Here is a 21485-nt window from a genome sequence, read left to right on the forward strand (position 1 = left end):
CTTACACTACGCAGCCAAAGTGCTATAAAGGATTGTAATGTATCCAAAAAGGTGACTCTTTCAAACCAGTTAGAAACTCAGTTGGGCTGTGCTAGCTTAAGAAAAAATGAAAACAAAAAGACCCCAATATCATAGCTAAGTCCTCAAAAGACTGACAAATACGTCCTATGTCCAGTCAGCAAATTATAGAAATCTATTCTAAGACATTTTTAACATCATGCAGATCAAAACTACCAAGTTTGCATAGCTGATTTCACTCCCCAAGTTACTTAAGACTTCACCCAAAAAATTTACCAAGCAGACCATTAAAAAAAAAAAGTCCTATTTTTCTTGACTTCAAGGAATATACTACCAAGATGGAAAATAAGACACAGATATGTTAAGGACCAATAGAACAAAAATAAAATAAAATAAAATAAAAAAAAATCTAAGAGCCCAAGGAATATTTGAGGAATTATCTTGGAAGGTAGGGGCACAGATAAATCAAAAAAAGTGTGAATGAAAAGCATTTGAAAGAAGATAGTAATTTTGGAAGGCTGAGATGAAGAGAGCACATATTTCAGGAATTAAGAGAAATTTCCTTGTAATATTCCTTAAGGTTAGAGATTTATTGTGGCAGCCCTTAAAAGCTAGAATAGGCAGTTTTGCATTTCACTCCAGAAGCAATTAACAATGCTTTTGAGAAGGGATTTGCCATGGAGTTATTCGCGCTCCCCCCATCCCCCCCGCCAAAAAACCCCCAAATTTCTGGAAAGATGTGATATCATAAGCAAACCAGTTCTGGGGAACAGGGGCAAAATAATTTTGGTTATATCATTTGAGGTATTAGAAGCATATTCTAAGTGAAAATGGTCAGGAGAGAATTGGAAATTTAGGGTTGAAGATCAAATAAAGGGCTGAATATACAAATTTGGAATCAGTTAAAGTTGAATTCATGAGTATAAAAGAGTGACAAGAGACAAGATCTTTAAAAATACATACTATGTTTAGGGATCAAAAGAAGAACAAAGCCAGAAGTAGGATAAAGAACTCTGGCGTCAAGAAAAGAATGAGAACACTAATAAGTAGTAAAAGAATTTAAGACTGAAAAAAGTAATCAAGCTGAGCAACTTAGCAGTGTTGTAGAAGGGTTGAACTGGAAAGGACCTGCAGTGTCCTCACTGACCAAACTATTAAGCATGCTTTAAATGAGTATCCCAAATGCTTATCTGAAGATAGTAAAAGGCCTCAGTTTGAAGGTACAGACAAAAAAAAAAAAAATTCGCCCAAACCATGCAAATTTTTCCAATCAATTTGCAGCAACAATTAAATTTTGAAGTCTTAAAATACTTTTTTGCTTATAGACTTTTTGCTTCTAAGTTTAAGGGGAAAATCACATTAAATTTTGCAAAGAAGAATAGGATTTCGTCTTTTAACACACATGTACTCTCAACAAGTGTCAGTTGTTAGTCTGATTTGCAATTGTATAGTATTTAAGCACTTTAGAAACCTACTATTAACCCTACATTGCAACACCCACATAGAGCAAGTGTTGGGAATCAAAAAAATACTTTTCAATATGCATGTGGTGACAATTTATGTGGCCCTAGGAAATCTCTAAATTATTGCACGCAGGATTTTATTTGATTATTTTCAAAACATTCATTTTTTTCTTCCGATCTTAAAGTACTTTGTCAGCTTAAACTAGTCATATCTCTTTAAATAACAAATGAATGAGAATGCTAATTGCAATTAAACATACCAAGACTGATAGTTTAAAACTTCAACTTCACATTAAAAAGCATTAGGATTTAAAGGTGACTGAAAAAAAAAAAACTTTAGAGTGTGTATTTAGAATCACACACAGGTTACCTTTACAGTTCAATTTACTATATAGAAATCATGTTTTTATATTCAGTTAAATTTTGGATTGATTACACAATATTGTAAACAGAAAGGATAGTAACATTAATTCAGTACTTTTTAGCATATCAAATTGAAATACATAGGTTCAAAACTTCAATTTTTATGGCAAACAGTCTTCAAATACAATACAGACATCTCCTGAAGTTACTACCATATCATTTACAAAGGTGATACAGCTCTGAGCTGTTTTTCATTTTCACATAAAACAATCTTCTACAGACTTCACAGCAAAATTGATAGGCTGTGAAATTTAGAAGCTATCATAAGTGATCAATAAGCTCAAAGTTGCACAAGTTTGGCATTTTGGGGCCACAAACAAGCATGACATGTAAAGGAGGTAGGGAAGCAATTCCTGCATCTCTCAGAGTTCCAAGGATATTGCATGGTAAGTTTAGAATTTAGAATTTTGCATAAAACCCTACATTTAGCCTTGGCTAGCCCCACAAATACAATTAAGATGACATACCAGCATGCTAGGATCCTAAATTTTAGTAGCCCCAATATTAAGTTCAAATAGGCATTCATTAAATCACAAAATATCAAGCAATGAGTGCACCCTATTGGTTTCAAAGGTTGAAATTTTGAGAGAAACATGATCAATTTCTTTCTGCTTTGAATTCAGCACACATGTAAAAACCAGCTCTGTATTAAATATTCCTAACTCAAAAATACAGGTTAAGATTTTCTGTCAATTGGCACCAATGTGAAGTTATATTTCCACTTGGGAGGCAGAAATTCCACACCTGAGCAAAAGCTAAGTTAGGAACAATGATCCTTATTTCATTACTATTTCAATTCTGAAAGCTAAAATTATTAATAACATTAGCAATGAACATTACAAATCCTGACTAAACATTGTCAGGCTAAGAACAAACAAAAACCCCAACCAAATTAGTACAAGAATTAAAAGAATAATGCGAACTGAACTCAAAGTAACAAAGAATTAAGAGAACAGCTTAAAATTTCTTTTTCTAATTACCACGGTTGAAAAACTTAATAGTGTGCTTTCCTGCAATTAAAAAATTTAAATATCCAGTGCAAAAGAGCATCAAGGTTTTTGAAGATGGATATAGCCCTTCTTTTTACTGATATGCGTAACTATTTGCAATTTATCCCCCCCATCTATTCTGTTATTTAGCATAAATTACCATTTTGGCCAATAAACTTGTAATTTTATGTCTAAAATACTACATGCATTGTATCTATATACAGATGTCTATTTATTACTGTTGGGCTTGCAGGTTTTTTTTTTTTTTTTTAAACATTTTTGGTGTTAGAATTGTTAAAGAAAACATACTATGTTTAATAAACATTGCAAACTACATGTCAACTTTCCAGTAAAGAATCTGAAATTCACAATGATTTATCAAACTTATTTTACTTAAATTATTGAAAACTTAAATAATTGAAAAAAAATTAAAGTACTGCCAAACTAAACTTGAAATAATGGGCTAAAGAAAAATAACTTTCAAAACAGTCATATACACATCTATTTCAAAACTACCTTTGCTAACTAGCCCCTTTCCCAAAGTTTTAGCCTGAAAAAACAGTAAAATCTACACAAAATTTTATTGCAATCATACAAGGGTTACGTCAGGTCAAATACAACAAATACTATGATGCAATTTTACATTTATTAAACTACAGTTCAAAGCACAAATTTACACATTCTAAATACACTAAACATATCTAAATGAAGTCACACTGGTCTTCCACTGACATTTGATATATCTGGGCGAAAGACAATAACTTTACAAGACTTTCTAACAGGAATCCTTAGTATAAAAACTGTGTACTTGTATGTAAACGGTTTATAATGGGGAACCCAAGTGATGGGCTTCCATCTCCACTAAGTCATCCATTTTGTTGCATATTTTATTTTAAACGCTTAGGGGTTGGACAACTGGTAAGTTTAAATCTGGACACATTATCTAATTCCCACCTCACCCCAAAGAATTGTAGTTGTAAGCTGGTTTTGCCTGGTCCCAATTAGCTATTATTACTAATTTCTTTCAAGTTTTGGAGAGTGAATAGTTAAGATTGTTCAATTTTTCTTCCACACTGGAATGTTGACCAGACAAGCTTAACTTGCAACTTCAGGTCTAAAAGGAAGCGTTAATGCCTGTTTTAAGCTTCAGTGGAAAAGGTGCTGTCGTCTTGGCTCAGCTGAATGCAAGAAGGCACAAAGAAGAAGTTCTTCATCATTGTGTCTGAAGTAATTCCAGCATCTTGCATTTCATACCTATATCATTGAAAAGAAAATAGCCAAAATTACCTTTTGCTGAAATCATCAGCTGGCACAAATCATTTGAAGACAATAATACAGTTGTTATATCAGTGTTTAATAGATATTTGTTAAATTTGTTAAATTGTGGGGAAAAAAGCAACAACTAAAAAATTACTATATATGGAAAGATATAAAATGGCTTATTCCAAGGTCCCACTTATCCAGCAGGTAACTTAAACTCGGTAATTCCTGACTGATGCTTCCTCTTACACTATCTTACCCCCAAGTAGGGGTGTGAAAAAAACCAAAACTTTTCATTGTTCACGTTATAAAGTAATAGTCAGTCAAAAATTATTTAAGTACCAGGCACTGTACTAAGCACTAAACAAAAAGATAAAAAGTTTAAAGACAACATTTGCTCCCCAAAAGGTCACAATCTAATAATGGAGAAGATGAGAAGCAAACAATTATATATGAATAATTACTTACAAGTTAAATAGCAGGAAGGTACTAGAATTAAGAAGGCCTGGGAAAAGCTTTCCGTAGAAGATAGTATTTTAGCTGGGTAGTGGAGGGACTCCAGGTATGTTGAATAGCTACTGAAAAGGTCCAGAGCTGAGAGATGAAATATCTTGTGTGAGGAACAGAAAGGAAATCTATCATTCATGTCAATAGACTGAATAAGATGTGGAAAAGAAAGGGAGGGAGAGAAGATGGGATAAGAAGAATGAAAACCAAGCACAGCATTTTACATTTGATCCTGGATAGGAAGTGCCAGAAAGCCATTAGGATGGATGGATGAATGGATGTGAGAGGGGGAGAGAGTCGAGAAAGAGGGAGAGAACACTATGCTATAGGAAAAGCACTTTGGTGGATGGACTAGGAGACACAGCAAAAAAAAAAAAAAAAAAAAAAAAAAAAAAAAAAAAAAAAAAAAAAAAAAAAAAAAAAAATCAATAAGATAGTCCAAGCATGCGATAAGAGGTCTTTGCCAGCATTAGGAGTCAAAGGAACACGTAAAAAAGAGATTAATATGAAGATAAAATTGATAGGTATTGACAAGAGATTGAATGAAGAGTCACAGCACTTAGGTTGCAAAGTCTGGGACAACAGTGGTATTCTTAGTAATAAGGAAGTTTGAAAGGGAAAGGGGTCTAGGAAAAAAGACAGTAAATTCAGTTTTAGACATGCTGAATTTAAGGTATCTACTACTGGACATTTGATTTAAGATGTCTGAAAAAGGCAGCTGCCTATGTGAGACTAGAGCATATCATTAATTAAATCCATGGGAGCTGATGAGATAACCAAGACTTGCCAGCAAGTGAGGAACAGATACATAAAGAGATCCAGGAGGAGTGCCATAGAAATCCAAGGAGAGTGGGTGGCTGACCTTGTCAAAAGTGGCACAGGGGCCAATAAAGACAAAGAAATTGTTAGTAACTTTGGAGATGGCAATTTTGGACAAATGATGACATTGAAAGCCAGACAATAAAGAATTAAAAACGAGAGAAGGAAATGGAGAATTTAGCCAGAAAAGGCAGAAGAGATATAAAAAGACAAACACATAATTTAGATGGTCACCAAATCAAACTCCAAATCTGCTACCCAGCTTAAAAAACAAACCAACAAAAATCACATCTTACCAATCACTGAATGACATCATGTAATAAATAGTTGGCCTCTGAAAATCATTAAAAGCAGACGGCTCATGGAGAGTATCTGCTCCCATATTATCAAAGATCAGCCAATCTCCCACATTCAGCTCAGGAAGAAGACAGTTTTCCACAATTTGATCAAGCTCATCACAGGATGGACCCCAAAGGCTGCTTGTAAACAGAGGCGCATCTTTCTTGTATTTCTATAAGTAAAAAAAAAGTTTTAAGTACCTCTTCAAAAAATCCTAAAATTTCTGCCTGTCTCCCACTATTCTTTTCCTCCCTCCAATTCCCCAAACATACTAAAACAAAGTTTTGAAGAGCAGACATATTCCTTTATTCTTGGTATCCTCCCCCTTCCTTTACTCCTTTAATGTAAAACATCATCTAAATTTTTTTTTTTTTTTTTACGTGTATCTAATAAGTATTTGATAAAAGGCTGAATGTTCTTACCTTGTGAACCTCTGGGATGGTATTCAAGTTCTCAGACAATTTACTTGCAAAAGAACCATAAACACCATCATTCATGTAATACATAAAGGCTGGTTCATTACTCCCGGTTTTTCCTACTGAAAGAAAAGGTTACAGTAATTTGAATCTTAGGACAATGACTAAAAGTCTAAGTTATATAGAACACAAGTAGTGGAATCAAAAAATTATTTCTCACTTTATCAAAATGATGTGCCGAAAGAAAAAAAAAGCTAACAACTCACAATAATGCTTATCAAAATTGTTCACAGAATCGAACTACCTACCACATCACAAACTACCTACACCAAAATAGCCTTTGGTAATCATATAATGCAATTTTAAGAAATGAGATATGCATAGTACACGCAGCAGAACATTCTCTTAAGTGGCTCTCTCTTTGGACTGTAATTAGGAGACAAAGAACCTTATCTATGGAACAAATATTTTATGTTAAGGAAATAAAAATATATATATATATTTTTAATTTTAGATTTGATTTTGGGGTGTGAGGCAATTGGGTTTAAGTGACTCGCCCAAGGTCACACAGCTAGTGAGTGCTAAGTGTCTGAGGCCACATTTGAACTAGGGTCCTCCTGACTTCAGGGCTGGTATGCTATCCACTGCACCATCTAGCTGCCCCTAATTTTTTTATTTTAAATCTGTAAAAGTGACAAGTAACCTTTACATACCAGACAAGATTTTGATGTTTTGAAGGTTTAATATTAGGACACTATTATTATTTTAGACATATAAACCTCAGGAGACTCACAACTGTCCCTTAACACATAAGAAAAAAGAAGTACAGGCAGACATCTATGCTAATATTTGTTAGCAGATTTTTAATCTTTGATATAATACTGAATCAGTATGTACAGGGAGAAGTTAATCCTAGGCAATGAACCAAGATTAGTTCCCCGAAAGAAAATTTTATTTTACTTCAAAATATTCAAAATTATTACCTCCAGAGGAAACATTTTCAACAGCTTTCTTTGCAATGATATTAACTGCTAAAGTGAATGCAGAAGATACATAGTAGCTTCCAGGTTCTGAAATGACCTTAATGCCAGATCCTTCAGGAAAGTAGACATCCAACAATGGGCTGATGACATGATTAACCTATGGAATTATAAAGTTCTAGACAATTAAATATGATAAACAAACAATTCATTTAGGACTTAACTTAGTCAAAGTCAAAAACCGATTTTTTGGTTCTCAAAGCAATATGTATTGTTTAACCAATCACAACTCCGCACCCCTACAGGAACCTAGCTACATTTTCAAGTTATAAAAAGAACAGAATAGACAATAATAAATTTATAGGGATTATAATCTGCATGCACTATCATTGAAAAAAGACACCATTAACCATGATCTCTCTCAAAGTTTAAGAATTACAATCTATAGTTTCAACTGCGGTTATTCCTCCTCTGACACAAAACAGCAATCAAATTTTTAAAAACGGAAATAGACAATCTGTTCAAAAACAAAATTTACTATGATCTGATCCAGTGATAGCCTGGAAGAACTTATCTATTCTGTACCTTATGATTAATAAGGCATTTCATATATCAGTAAGATTAAATCGGGGACCAACCATGTACCAAAAGATACTGCTAAGTAATAGAGAAAATATAGCTTCGTCTTTGCCCTCAAGGAGCTAATATTAATTTACTACGTAAATATTAAGTACATACCCAACACATACAAAGTAATTGGGGGTTGAGGGAAGGATCAGGAAAGGCTTCATAGAGGCAAGTTTTGGAGAAAAAACAAAAAAACTAGAAATTAAGAAATCAGAGGTGAAAAGGGAATGTACAGGAAAAAAAAAAAAAAAAAAGTAGGAAAGGTCCAGGAAAGATTAGATTTTGAGCCCAGGGACTAGAAAGATGGTCAGTCTAACTGGACTGCAGAATGTAATGGAAACGATGTATAATAAAACTAAAAAAAAGGGACAAGGTAGCATAATGGATAGTTCCAGGCCTTCTTTAGTCAAAAATATTCCATCTTTTGAGTCCAAATTTAGCTGCATAAGCCTTGGAGATTAATCAAGGAATACTGCAATAATCAAAAATAGAGGCAAACAAGCGTTCCCAACAGGGGTCACTGCTTTGTGAAAAGAGGAAGGGGGGGATAAATAAAAGATGCCATGGCTGTAGACAAATTGGACAACTGATGGATATATGATTTGAGAGAGAACAAGGAATTGAAAATGATGGGTAATTTGGCCAAATTGTGTCTAAAATGGAGTTTAGACATTTAATGTCTAAAATGGAGTTTAGACATTTAATATAAGAACAAGAAGTTGTTAATATGTTAAAGTGCTATTAAATCTTTTATAACTTTGGAATCCCCACCCCTCCATTTTGTAAACAATAACGGGCTCAAGACAACATAAATTGCGAGTACAAAAGGACAAGGGACAGACCTAAGAAACTAGATTCTTTTGAACTTTTTTCCTTCATAAGCCTAAACTGATTTACTAGACATGATTTGTTGAGGACTGCTCAATTCCTAAAATTCTTTCTAAAGGTAACTATACTGAAGATGCTATGTTAAATGTCAAACTGAAATAAATATAACCAGAAACCTATATAAAAATCTGCTCTGCTCATGTTCATTTAAAAACTTTTGAGAGGGGCAAATAATGATTAAACAGATTAAATGAAAATTATGAATCACTTAAAACTTTACCTCTTGTAACTGAAATTCACTACCCGTGAAGCCTCCGCCAATGTCCAATATGGTCATCTTAAAGCCAAATTCTCCCTAAAGAACAATGAGTGTATTTAGAAAGCTTTACAGAATGCAGACTTAAATCCATCTTAGAATAATTAAATTCCAATTTGAAATTCAGCCTAAATATTAAAAAAAGCAACTTAATTCCATGGAAAGAACACTATATTTGAAATCTAAAGACCTGATTCATACCCTATCTGCCACTTACCTATGTAACTTTTTACTTTTAATCTCTGTAGGATTTAGTTCCTCCATCTGCAAAACGAGACTAGGGACCCTAAGATCCCATTTGATTCTAAATCCCATGAATTATAATCTTTAATAGTAATTATCCTTTTGTTTTTAGAATACCATCAGTTCCTTAATTACACTAATGGAGAAAGCTAAAACAACAAGAAAAGTTTTAAATCCAGTTGTTACATGCCTATCATCCTGGACACCGTCTTTCACTGCATACATAAACAAGTACAATGGTATGCTTGCTATCTCCGTAACCCTATAGCAAAAAACCAATCTCTGAAAGCAGATAACACACTGCTCCCCTATTAATAATGAGCTGATTCTTATAACACTTTCTTCTAAAAAACCCAAAGACACAGATTACTTATGGAAAATTTAAAATTTGTGTTATTTAAGGAACTAAATAAGAATACAAGGAGAGTAGTATTTTGAATTTCAGTCCACATATAACACTTTTAAGAAAGCCACAAATATAGTAAAACTATAAGAACTTACAGCCATGTCAAACACACATCGAGCATCAGATAAAGCATGGATATACACTTGAGGTTCTTTGCAAGAGCTTGAAACATGAAACCTGAAAAGATTAAAACAGGATAAAATATTTTTTTAAAATTACCATTAAAAGGTTTCTAATATCCCTAAATTCACTTCACTACACAAAAGTACAATCTATCCCACAATACATGTGTATGCAATTTGACACACAAAAAATTATAATCAAAGGTATTAAAAACAATTGTTATAAGCAACAGTCAAGTATTTAAAATTTAACAAGACACATACAATTGTTTCTTTGTAGGCTTTAGTAAGAATCTTAACATGAGTACATATATTCAGCCAAATACAAATAATTCAATGAGAAACATATTAGACAAAACAAGTTATATGGGGCAGTTAATTCCATAGGAGAAAAAAAGTAAACCTGATCCAATATGGTTAGAAAGAATAAAGAGATGAACTTTGGCATTAAAGATGTTAGGCCTCAAATGTTAGCTCTGAGATTTCAGAGGCTATATTAAGAAATGTTCAAGACAATGTCATGTCATACTTCTATGTTGTGCTAATTAAGTACCCCCCCAAGTCTAAATTTTTAAAAGGTAATTAAAAAAAAACAACTATTTTTGGACTGTCCTTTTGAAGTAAAAGTTAAGCAGTTATAAGATAATGGATCTAAAATTGGAAGACCTTAAAAATCAGATTTTAAAAAACACATACTCAAGAAAGCTTGTGACCTGGGTCCAAGGTCACACAGGTAACAATGTAGTAGAGCTGAATTATGAACCTACATCTGGATATGCCTGGTTGACTGTGAATCTGAACTCAATTCCAGTTTCCTTTTCCTGAATTATCACGTTGCCTTGCCTATAAAATACTGATTAAAAGTGCAAAATCAAGTCTCTGCTTTAAACCCCTGTCAATATTTAGCTGTGTGGGTCATTTAACACAGCTCTTAATTTTTCTGGGCCATAGCTTCCTATCTGACAGAATATATCATGGGCTATTATATACATCAGTTGTATTATGTTTCCTTACAGAAGGCATGGACTAGAACAAAGGGGGAAAAAGTGGATGGCTAATGAAAAAAATTATACTAAAAAAACAAAAAAACCTTTTTCATAAAGATCTGGATGATATAGTATTTAATCTAACAACAACTTCTTTCATTAGTCTTCATAAGAATTACGTTTAAGTGTAAATACTACATTAAGTTACTTTCTTAAAGCTTATTCATCAGATAAGAAAAACCATGAAATTTCTATTTTTCTTAGAAATTGATAAGATAATCAATATTATGCTTTCTCAACTACAGTTATATAACTATGATGAAATAATTTCCCAGCACAACCAAGAAATAGTTTTAAGAATGTCTTCAAAAATATATTTAATAAAATTATCAATTAAAAAAGATCCTTGAGAAACTTTTTGATACCCACCAGATCAGCTCTGTACTTTTCTACATAACCTAGTGACAAAATACATTTTAAACATAGTTCTTAATTATTCACTATGTAGTGTTTCTCAAATGGGGATATTTTATAGCCCAGAAAAATCAAAAGCACATTTGTTTATGCATTTATTCTTTTTATGTATATACAAATCTTTGTTTAGTTTAAAAGGTTGTTTTCAACCCTACTAGTGAAATAAGGGAGATAGAAAGGAGAGTTCAAGCCAGAAACCTCAACAACAGACTTATTCCAAAAACTCCATTCACAAAAAACTATAATGGTTATGTACAAAATCTCAAAGAGCGAGCTAAAAATACATTTTATACTAATTATAATTTGGAAACTTCCGGGAATCAGCCAAGTTATACTGATTAATAACAGCATAATTTTTAGAAGACTTACTTAACACCAACAATTTGGACGTCAAGTTCCTTAGCACATTCCAAGAGGTGCCTACAATTCTTCAGTGTGGTGCCAAACTTCATGTTACTCTCTTCATCTCCACTAATATCTTCTGTTGCGATGTGTAGTAAGAGCCTAAGAGAAGGGGAAGATGATTGGGGCACAGTTGGTTTACATCATCATCAGCACATGTGAAGCCTGAAGATTGTCAGAAGTGTGTTGATTATGTTTCCAGTGCTCTCTCCCAATCCATCGTCGGTGAGTCAAGTGAACCTAATGAAAAACAATCCTGTATAGAGAAAAAACTAGCAATTAGGGCCTAAAACATGGAGCTAACAAGGATGGGAATATGGAAATTCAGCAAGTTTAAGACTCTGTTGTAGCACCAAGAGTCAGTTGGGCTCTGTAATGAAAGACGACGTTACTTTCAAATGAAGTGCGTCAGTCCATAAATTCACCTGCCTAATTTAAAAAGACTAGGTAATGAATAGAACAGTTTTTTTTTTTTCAATAAAAACGTCAGGCCTTCAAAAAAGCCTCCCTTCAAGCAGGAAAAAATACACATATATTTGGGGACCTTTTATCTTAGTATTTTGATATAGGCTTAATCTTTAAATTATTACTTAAAATTGTAAACATCTAATACAAGTATAGTATTTTTTGTATACTTGATTGCAATTTCAGTAAGTTAATGAGAACTTTAATTTACTAAAAAATAAATGACAAGTTACTAAAGTTAATAAATGACTAATTTGTTATTGCCAGATTTTTTTTTGGGGGGGAGGTGAGGGGAGGAAGGAGAAGAAGGGAAAGAAGCTTTCTTTCCTAGATGAGAAAGTTCAGATTAATACTAGGTGCTCAGAAAGCAAATAGGATAAAAGAAGCCAATCATTCGCAACTGCATTAAAACAAACCCCCCTCCTTCCCCCCAAGCTATCTTAAAAAAGCATCACCATTTAGTTTGGGCCTGAGAATATAAGAAAATGGACATAATAGGGGGTTGTCAAAGTAAACAGAAAGAAAATGTGGAAAAAAACAGCTCTTTTAATTTGCAACAAGGAGAAACAACTTACCTATATTCCATCAGGCTCATCACCTGAGAGAAGACAGGTATGTAAAGTCCCTTACCCTGTGGCTCAACTCAAGAGTGCAGCATCATTATATTATTGCGAGCTATAATATAGTCTGCCCTGATTCACTGAATTGTTTTAATTGATCTGACTTAATAAAGATTAGATATAAGATACCTCTTTATTAGTGCACTTAAAAAAAAAAATCTACTTGTCATTCCCTGGCCCCAATCCAACCATACAACTTTTTTTTTTTTTTTTTGGGGGGGGGGGCATAATAGCATTATGCAAAATAAGGTATATCTGTACTATACATATTTTTAAAAAGTAAGTTAAAATCAAGATCTTAAAAAAAAATCAATCTTAAAAATGAAATCTTAATGTATAAATTTTATTTTCAGGCTGAAAATGCCAAAGTTATAGTTTTTATTCCTGCAATGATTTATTTTGAATTAGGTAGTATTCCTCCACACCCTACTGTGTTCCTAAAAAACTATCCAATCAGCCTTCAGACAAAAGTAAATTGTTTCAATTGAACTTTGTAACCAATTTAGCTTGTGATTTCATTCTGTTAGCACAAATCTACTCCATTTAATACAAAAGGCTTGAGAGGAAAAAAGCAAACAAAATACTACTACCAAGCTAATACAGAAGCTAAAAATTATTTCCTTGAGGTTGTAAAAGTAGAGTCTTTTATTCATTTTTATCTGAAAATTTCACATTTCTAGTCTGAACAGGATCTAACTTTTTGGACTCCAAAACCAGTAAACAACTGATTCTATAATTCACAAAATAAATGGTTCTACTAATTTTGGCCAAAGGTGAAGTGTTTAAAAAGTCACTATACAAAACTCTTGAAAATTAACCAATTCTTCCTCAAATGAAGTGCACATTACCACAGAAACTGCAAATGAATCTAATAGAGGAAAATATAATGAAAATGCTGATTAGCACTATTAATGGAATTTTAAATGAATTTTAACAAGTCTTGGTGTCCTATTTTATTTTTCTTCTTCCAAGCTAGTAGGCCACTCAGCTAAAAATAAAAGAAGCCTACAATAATTAGAAAAAACCCAATAATGTATAATTTTACACTCACTTCGCATTTGGATGATTGCGTGCAATTTTCTTCAATTCAATTTCATTGTCACATGACATGATGTTAACCCCAGTTTTTGCTGCATACTTTATCTGAGAAGATTGCTTACACGGACTTATATCAATGATGTTTTCAGGAGAAACACCCAATTCTTGCACCAATGCCATTTCATTCTGAGGGAAAAAAAACAAAAACAACAACAAAAAAAAACCCAATGGAAAAACAGTGTCCAATGTCATAATCCTAAATTTTATATTTTAAAAATTATTCTACTTAAGAGTATATAGTTCAGCACATAAGATATTTTGTCAAAAGCACTAAAACAATATGCACAACATATTATAAGTTTTATTTTTCTTTAGTTTTCAGAAATCAATTTAACTGACTGGCTTCAAAGAAATAAAGATAAAATATCTAGCCAAGAACAAAGTAACAGAAAAGTATAGGAAGCAATCTACAACTCAACTCGGCAGGGAATTGAAAAGTCATCCTAATACCAGCATCAGATTTTTATAGGGAAGCCTTACTATTTCTTTTGAAGCAATTATAAATTCCAGAATGACATCAACTCATTAAAAATTTAATGTTAAAAAATTTCTAAAAGCTATAGTTTTTTTTAAAAGCCACTTTCCAAATCTTGCCCAAAGACTGATTAAAAAACTGTATTAGTTTCATAATAGATCTTGAAATTTTCAATTATCTCCAACTTACAATACCTCACAGGATTGTTTTGCTCTAATGAAAAGGGAAAAAAGTAACACTAAAAATCAACTTACTTTGCTGGAACATGCAAATCCAGTTCCAAGAGCTGCTAAAATCTCTAAAACAGCTGGAGCCGAATTGCATTTTACTGTGTAGAATGGCTTTATTTGAGCCACAACATTCTGCCACTGACTGTGTTTCTTCACAATTGTTCCAAGATCTCCAACAAAAAATGCATTTTTTCCTGTCTAAGAAATTAAAGATAAATTGGAAAGTTATTCACTACAAAAAAATTGTGTACAAACCCCTCAATTCCTTTATTTCTAGACCATCACTTTAAAAAACAAACCCCTCCTCATTTATCCCTGTATGTTCCAAGAAATTCTTTTAAAAAAAAAAAAATAAATAAACAAGTTTCAATATCCTTAAAGCTGTAGAAAGAAACAGCTCCAGGCCTTTGTATGGCACATTTTACACAAGCCTACTATAGCTCCTCCTAAAGAGCCTCTAGCAATAAAGTCAGGAATAGAAATAATTACATTTACCAAAGGGGAATGTCTGACATTGTCTGAATATATTTTAAGACTTTGGGAGAAGAAATTTCAGAATTCAGAAAAAAACAAAGATATTCTGAATGATCAAATTCCAGTGTCAAACAAAAATTGTAAATGAAGAAGTGAAAGCAATTTAAAAAAATGCAAAGTAGACTACCTCACTTGATTTTTTTTGTTTAAAAACAGAAGCATGAAAAGGCAGTTTATTGAAGGTAAATACAAAAAGTACCATGAATGAATGAAAAGTTCAGGCTGAAATGAAATCTAGTCCCTAGTATTTATAACAAGAAAAGCTAGGATTTTTCCTTTATAAGTTGTGTAGAGAGACAAAAAAATTCAAGGATATAGGATTAATACTTGGGCTGAGTAGAATAGAAGAAATATATTGATGATTATGAAAGAAGAGTTAAAAAAAAAAACTGCCTACAACTTTGTTCAAATTCACCAATTTTATCAAATTTTCAGGCTGCTGGATCAAATATTTGTAGATTTCTGATTCTGTCTCTGAATAATCTCTTAAAAAACAAACAAAAATACCACAAAATGGGGGTGGAGGACAAGGAGAGAGGACAGAAATTAAGCTTTGTTAAATAAGAGAATGCTAGAAATCTGACTAAAATTTCTGGAAATGTTTTCTATAGATTGCAATTAAAAGAATGGTTTGTAAACAAATGATCATGCAAAGTCAGCGGGAAGGAGGGAAAGAGGAAGGAAGGAACCCAAGCAGACACCAAGACATTTACTTACTAGGGTATGTTCATAGACATAGTTATCAATAACATTTTCAAGATGTGTTCCTTCATCCAACAAGCCAACAGAGTAGTTTGCATCTTCAATAAATCCTTTCATCTCAGCCGTATTCCACAAAGCCGAAAGTCATAAACCAGGAAAAACAAGGAGATGGGCCACCAAGCCTTACGTTTGGGTCCTTAGAATATGCAACAAACTGTCAAAATAAAAGATCACATGTACTCTGTTAATAATTACAATCATTTTTGAAAGATTACATTAATTCACAGTTAAGTGTATACATAATAAAACTTTGACATAACAATCCATGCTAAATGCTTCATTTGACAGTTTTATATACACACTACACATAATTATTCAGGCAATCCTATAATTCAGAGAACTTACCCAGGATGAATTATCCATGTTCCTCCTCTACCACCCCTCCACTAGACACACACCTTTTAGTAGTTTACTTCATTTGTCTTAATTCCTAGTCAGCAGACAATGCCTTATCTCTGACCACACTATTCTGTACAATAAAGTTTTTTGATACTATGAGGGTATTAAAAGATGGGAGTGAAAGTGCATATGTGCCTTTTGAAACTATGGTGGTAATACAGACATTCAATTTATAGCTTTCAACTATTTAAAACCTTCATTTTTTTCTATATAGAGATTGTGTTCCCAACTAAAAAAAAAAAAAAAAAAAAAAAAGCAACAGCCCTTAAATGAACCTGGCAACCTAGCATTAAGTCACAATACTGATCTCCACAAGACCTTTGGTACAATCTTGCTAAGCAAAATTTAAAAGAAAAAGAAAAGAGCATAAAATTTAGAAAAAATAAAGTCATAGTCAGAACTAAGGAGAAGTTCAAGACAAAGGCATGAGGAAAAAGCTTCCAAGAGCCAGAACAGTGTATCATGCCTGGGCTATCAGCAGCCTGTGTTTACCACTTAGATCTCAATAATTTAAGTTTACTTTTGACTTAAGTTGTATTCCTGGGAAGACCCATTTTCTCCCTTAATACAGCTTTTTTTCCTTCTTTATTAAAATTTAATGGTTCAAGCTATAACAATTGACAAATATTAATGTTATAACACAGAACAAATAGTACTTTAGTAGCTTGTCTTTTCTTTGTCACAAAGACTATAGTTTTACCCAGATAGATAGTATTTGCATTGGAAAGGATCTTAGAAATTAAGTCTGAATCCCTTATTTTATATATAAGAAAAATAAAGTCCAAAGTTGAAGTACTATACATTATTATTGATTGGGACATTAGTGCTCAAGTAATCATTAACAATACTTCATTATAAGTTATGTGCTTTTTTTCATTAGCAAGGCTATATAGATATAGAATAAGAACATTTTTTTTCCTATAAGACTGCCAAGAGATAACGTGTTATGAAAAAAATCCAGTAACACTATAATTAGTGAACTTTACCACTATGTAGAGATTAGGGGTGCAGTTACTTTAGTCGACCTGTTTTCACCTCTTCTCTTTTGATAACCAATCTGAGGGGAAGGTAGAACTATAATCCTTTTTGTTCATGAGTTTTTGCCATTTTGACAGATCAAAAAAAAAAAATCATAATCTCAACTTTATTTGGGACACAAGATTGAAAGCTAAAATGGACCAGACAAATTAATTTGCTTGCCTTTGATAATTAAGGAGCAGATTTTGATTCAACCCAGGGTCCTAACAGGTTATGTTGCCTAACCCTGCCCTCTTCCAAACTTCCTCTTTACCCTATTATGAGGGGTTTAATTGGAAATCTGCAACATTTAGGTAATAGGTTCCAGGAAAAGAGGCTTTACATTATATATTACTACCTCCTAAGTCTCATTCAGAAGCATATTTTAAGACCTTAAATCTCCATAAAAATTCAAATCATAACCTATAAATCTTTTAAGTTCATCAATTTTGTAAAAAATAGAAATATACTAATTATTTCCAAATTTGTAAACACATGAATTCGAAGACACTGACAATACAAGTTGTTTTTAAATCATAATTAGCCCTTTAAAAAAAAACAGAGCCCATAAACTACACATTTTTAAAATGCTTCCAGCTACATTTAGACAAAGTACTTTAGACAAAGACCTTAACTAAAAGGTTGATTTGTGATTTTGAAATAATCCCTGGTAGAAATGCCATTAACCAAAGGGCAAGGGTAAACAAGATCTCCAATTATAATCAAGCCACAACAATACTCAGAAGCTGGGATACTTATGCAGGAAACCTAAATCTCCTGATTCAAGATTAGCAGAAAAGCACTTAAATTCTTCATTGTAACATTCAGTTAATACAGTGGAATATTGGAAGCAAAGCTATCTTGTTTTATTTTGATTTTAAATATGCAAAGTAAATGCTAAGCAGTGTTTACTTAAGAGACCAAACTGCATACCAGTCTTCTTTTCATTTCAATTAAGATTGTTAATTTGAACCCACTAAAGTAACTTTTCTATAGAGAGCAGGCCTGTCTTTCTGAAGGTAAAAGTAGGATTGAGTATCATATATAAATTTACATTGCAAGAGAAGTATTTTTCCCTAACATGGTACTTTTGAGAGTAAAAACTACCAGGACTATTCAATATATATAGCCTTCAATTCCTGTATTCTTCAGAAAACTTTTTCAGGCTAAGTATGGTGACAGTGGATTAGAATTAAACTGTTCAATCCAAAACTTTATTTAATGTATTTAACTAATACCATGCCACCTCAAACAATACTAAGTTATCTAACTTTTTAAAACCATCTCTAGTAGAAATTATAGGTATCTTAGGAAATTGTTTTAAAATTACAAATAAATACAAGTGTACCTGTGGTAAGGAAGCTCCAAATGACATACAATAAATGATTTCTATAACTTCAACAGAAGGTACTAAGGGAAAGGAATCTAAAAAAGAAAAATGCACTCTTGTCACAGGCTTACTTAATTGAAATCCTACAAAAGAATTTTTTCCATCTGAGTTGACACTTGTTCTTCAAATTCAGATTTCCTAGAATGACCATAATTATGGCCTACAGCACCTCCAGATATTAATCAAGTATTTTCTTAGGGTCAATTTCTTGATTTTACTATTTTCAAATTTAATTTAAAAGTCTATAAAAGCCTATCTTGTTATTTTGTTGCTAACCACTAGGCAAAGCCATTTAACTTTGAAAATTTGCTAATCTCTAGATTTCTTATTAAAGCAAATGATGTTAGGCCTGTTTGCAATATATAAATCTGTTATCAATAACAAACAAAAAACAAACCATCACCTTTCCAACTCCTAAACCCACTCAGTATGCTGGCAAAACAGTACTTCCTAACTCCTCCCTGTTATATCACACACCCTCACAAAAAAGGACCTGAAATTTTAATTTTAAAAACTAAAAACATTATGTTGAAATCACAGATCAATTTTCTCTTTTACCTTTAACAAGTCTTTGTTCAAACTAAATTTTATCATCATATTTTAAAGTACTTCATAAAGAAAGACTAAACAAAAGAGCCAGTTTTAATAGATTTATAGGATGATCCAGAGACTTAGAAACACTGGGCTAAGGAGCTAGCCTAATGCAATCCAAAAATATTTTAAGAGATCCTTTAGGAATTAGTTTCAGATATTTTAATTTTCTTTTTCTTTATTTCTATCCAGAGCTCTAGAACTTATCCATGGCAAGCATCAAGCAACAGTTTTAGAATGAGGAAGGGCCAGGAACACCTCTCCAGGCACCATAATAAGACCTGCTATGGACCATAATGTTCTATAGGTTCTCCAGTATCCACAACTGGCTGCATGCTAGTACATTCTGGCACTAGCTTACATCAGAATGTGACAAGCAATTGTGCCTCATTGAAGAGTGGATCTTTCATTTAGATTTCCTTTACTAAAACACTTTACAACATAAGTCAATTTTGAACAAAGACCAAATCATTTTATCACTCTACGATCCAAATGTATGCAACAAATAAATGTGGGGAAAAGTTTGCTTAGCAATATGAACATTCAGCTTGCTTGTACCAGAGTTATGTGCAGTAATTAACAGCTGTAATATTTTTTAAAAGTAACTTCCACTTGGGCTTCACAGCTGGGAAGAACAGTTTATATAACTTTCCTTCCTCAGTACTTCCTGGTGCCTTCATATTGGTGATTGTGGATATCAGGTTTTACTGAGTAGGATTTCCATCAGTAGCTGCCGAAGAAACATATGGCTCCAAAGAACCAAGCACTGCTCCGTGGAACCGTTCATGAGGCTGAATCCTCATGTAATCAAGAAGGCAGCTCCAAGAGTAGTGACTGCAGCAGCTGAGCACTTGCCTTGTTACACACCTGCTACAAAGGCTTCTACAGTTGATTGTACTTCAGAAGAAACTGATACATCTCTCAAATAATCACAAGATAATTCTGGCAGCAACAGCCCACTTGACACCAAGCTGGATGAATATGGGTCTTGGATTTCTGAAGTGGAGACCTCCCTGGAAGTAGAACAGGGAGAGCTGAAAGGTTGGGAGTACTGTTCCAGAGATAACCTAAGCAGGAAACCGAACCTTAACATGATCAACCACAGTGTTATCTTGTTAATGGTCTAAGGGCATGTTACTACCCATGACAGGTTTGATTTCTTTTAATATACATTTTATAACTTACCACTCTATCCAGAGTTCACTAAATTTCAATCAGAAACATTTCCTCTCTGACACCATCCTGTGAAAATCACGCCTATATCATTACTTCCTCACTTATAAAATGGAGAACATTACTTACCATTCAGATTATCTTCAAAACTAAGAAAACTACTGCACAATTCCACATAAATGGGGTGGGTAAAGTTAAATTTCTATAAAATTGCATCAATACAAATGGTAAATACAAGTAATGTAGAAGGTGACAGCAGAAAACTGAATCCCCCCCATGCCTATACCATATAAGGCTTCTCTATTCAATATCAAGGACCTTCTTATCCTGTAACATTTTTAGAATTGGGAGGGGGGGAGGGGGAGAGGAGCAGCATGAAGTGATGATGACTGACACGAAGCAAAAGTTGTGACAGCAACCTCCCTAAAAATTTTCTTTGGGGGGAAGGAAGGCAAGAGGAGGAGGAGGGTATAATGCTAAAGTAAGTGGTATTTCCCAATTTATTCAATTCTGGACTAGGGAGCAAAAATTAGAGCTGTGGATCTCTCTATGAAGCTGAAGGAAGGCCACCAGCACAATATAAATGTAGGCCAAGGAAAATGTAAAAAGGAATAGATGAAACTGGAGTAGCTGGTGTAAGCACAATAAATAGAAGAAGGTAAAGTTAGGTCCTCGTTGGCACGTCTTGTTAAATTATTTGATACCTACTTAACAATTGGAATGCAGAAATTCAAGTCCTTTGAGCTAACTGATAAAGATATGTACTAATGTTGAAAAAAATTACTAATTATCCTTCCATGCTACATCTAAGTTTTTAAGCAAATAAACACATTATCTTAAAAGTTTAATAATAAATTATATCAGATTAGTTCAAATAGTTCCATTAGTTCAAATTAGAATTACCTAAAGTGGTCACATGTGTTTAGATTTGTACTATTTGAAGTTATAATTATGTAAAAATGTGGTAAACATTTTAAACCATGTTATAAGACTCCAAGAAAATCTGAAATAATGGCCTAACTATAGTTATATGGAATTGTAAAAATCTCTTCCCTTCCACCAAGCCATGATTGTTAAGAGTAGTTCTCCTTTAATCAGAAAAATCTTTTTTTG

General features: G+C 32.9%; 1 protein-coding gene across 5 annotated transcripts in view; it reads right to left on the bottom strand.

Annotated features, from left to right (window-relative positions):
- Positions 1-1559: 1559 nt before the first annotated feature.
- The window catches only part of AZIN1 (antizyme inhibitor 1), a 33701-nt gene continuing 13775 nt past the window's right edge, over positions 1560-21485 (bottom strand). The window contains exons 3-13 of one of the 5 annotated variants that reach the window (XM_012541734.3): positions 20067-20212; positions 15758-15956; positions 14531-14704; positions 13755-13927; positions 11586-11720; positions 9730-9811; positions 8950-9024; positions 7218-7374; positions 6241-6356; positions 5776-5990; positions 1560-4147 (exon numbers count right to left, since the gene is read on the bottom strand). In XM_012541734.3, coding sequence (XP_012397188.1) covers positions 4033-4147; positions 5776-5990; positions 6241-6356; positions 7218-7374; positions 8950-9024; positions 9730-9811; positions 11586-11720; positions 13755-13927; positions 14531-14704; positions 15758-15859 — 1344 coding nt within the window. In that variant the 5' untranslated portion in view covers positions 15860-15956; positions 20067-20212 and the 3' untranslated portion in view covers positions 1560-4032. Of the gene's footprint in view, positions 4148-5775; positions 5991-6240; positions 6357-7217; positions 7375-8949; positions 9025-9729; positions 9812-11585; positions 11721-13754; positions 13928-14530; positions 14705-15757; positions 15957-18566; positions 18644-20054; positions 20213-21485 lie in introns of those variants that run through there. The other 4 variants (XM_023496412.2, XM_012541735.3, XM_012541736.3 and 1 more) reach the window with 4 other exon arrangements.

The sequence above is a fragment of the Sarcophilus harrisii genome, chromosome 1 (assembly GCF_902635505.1).
Source record: "Sarcophilus harrisii chromosome 1, mSarHar1.11, whole genome shotgun sequence".
Classification (NCBI taxonomy): Eukaryota; Metazoa; Chordata; class Mammalia; order Dasyuromorphia; family Dasyuridae; genus Sarcophilus; species Sarcophilus harrisii.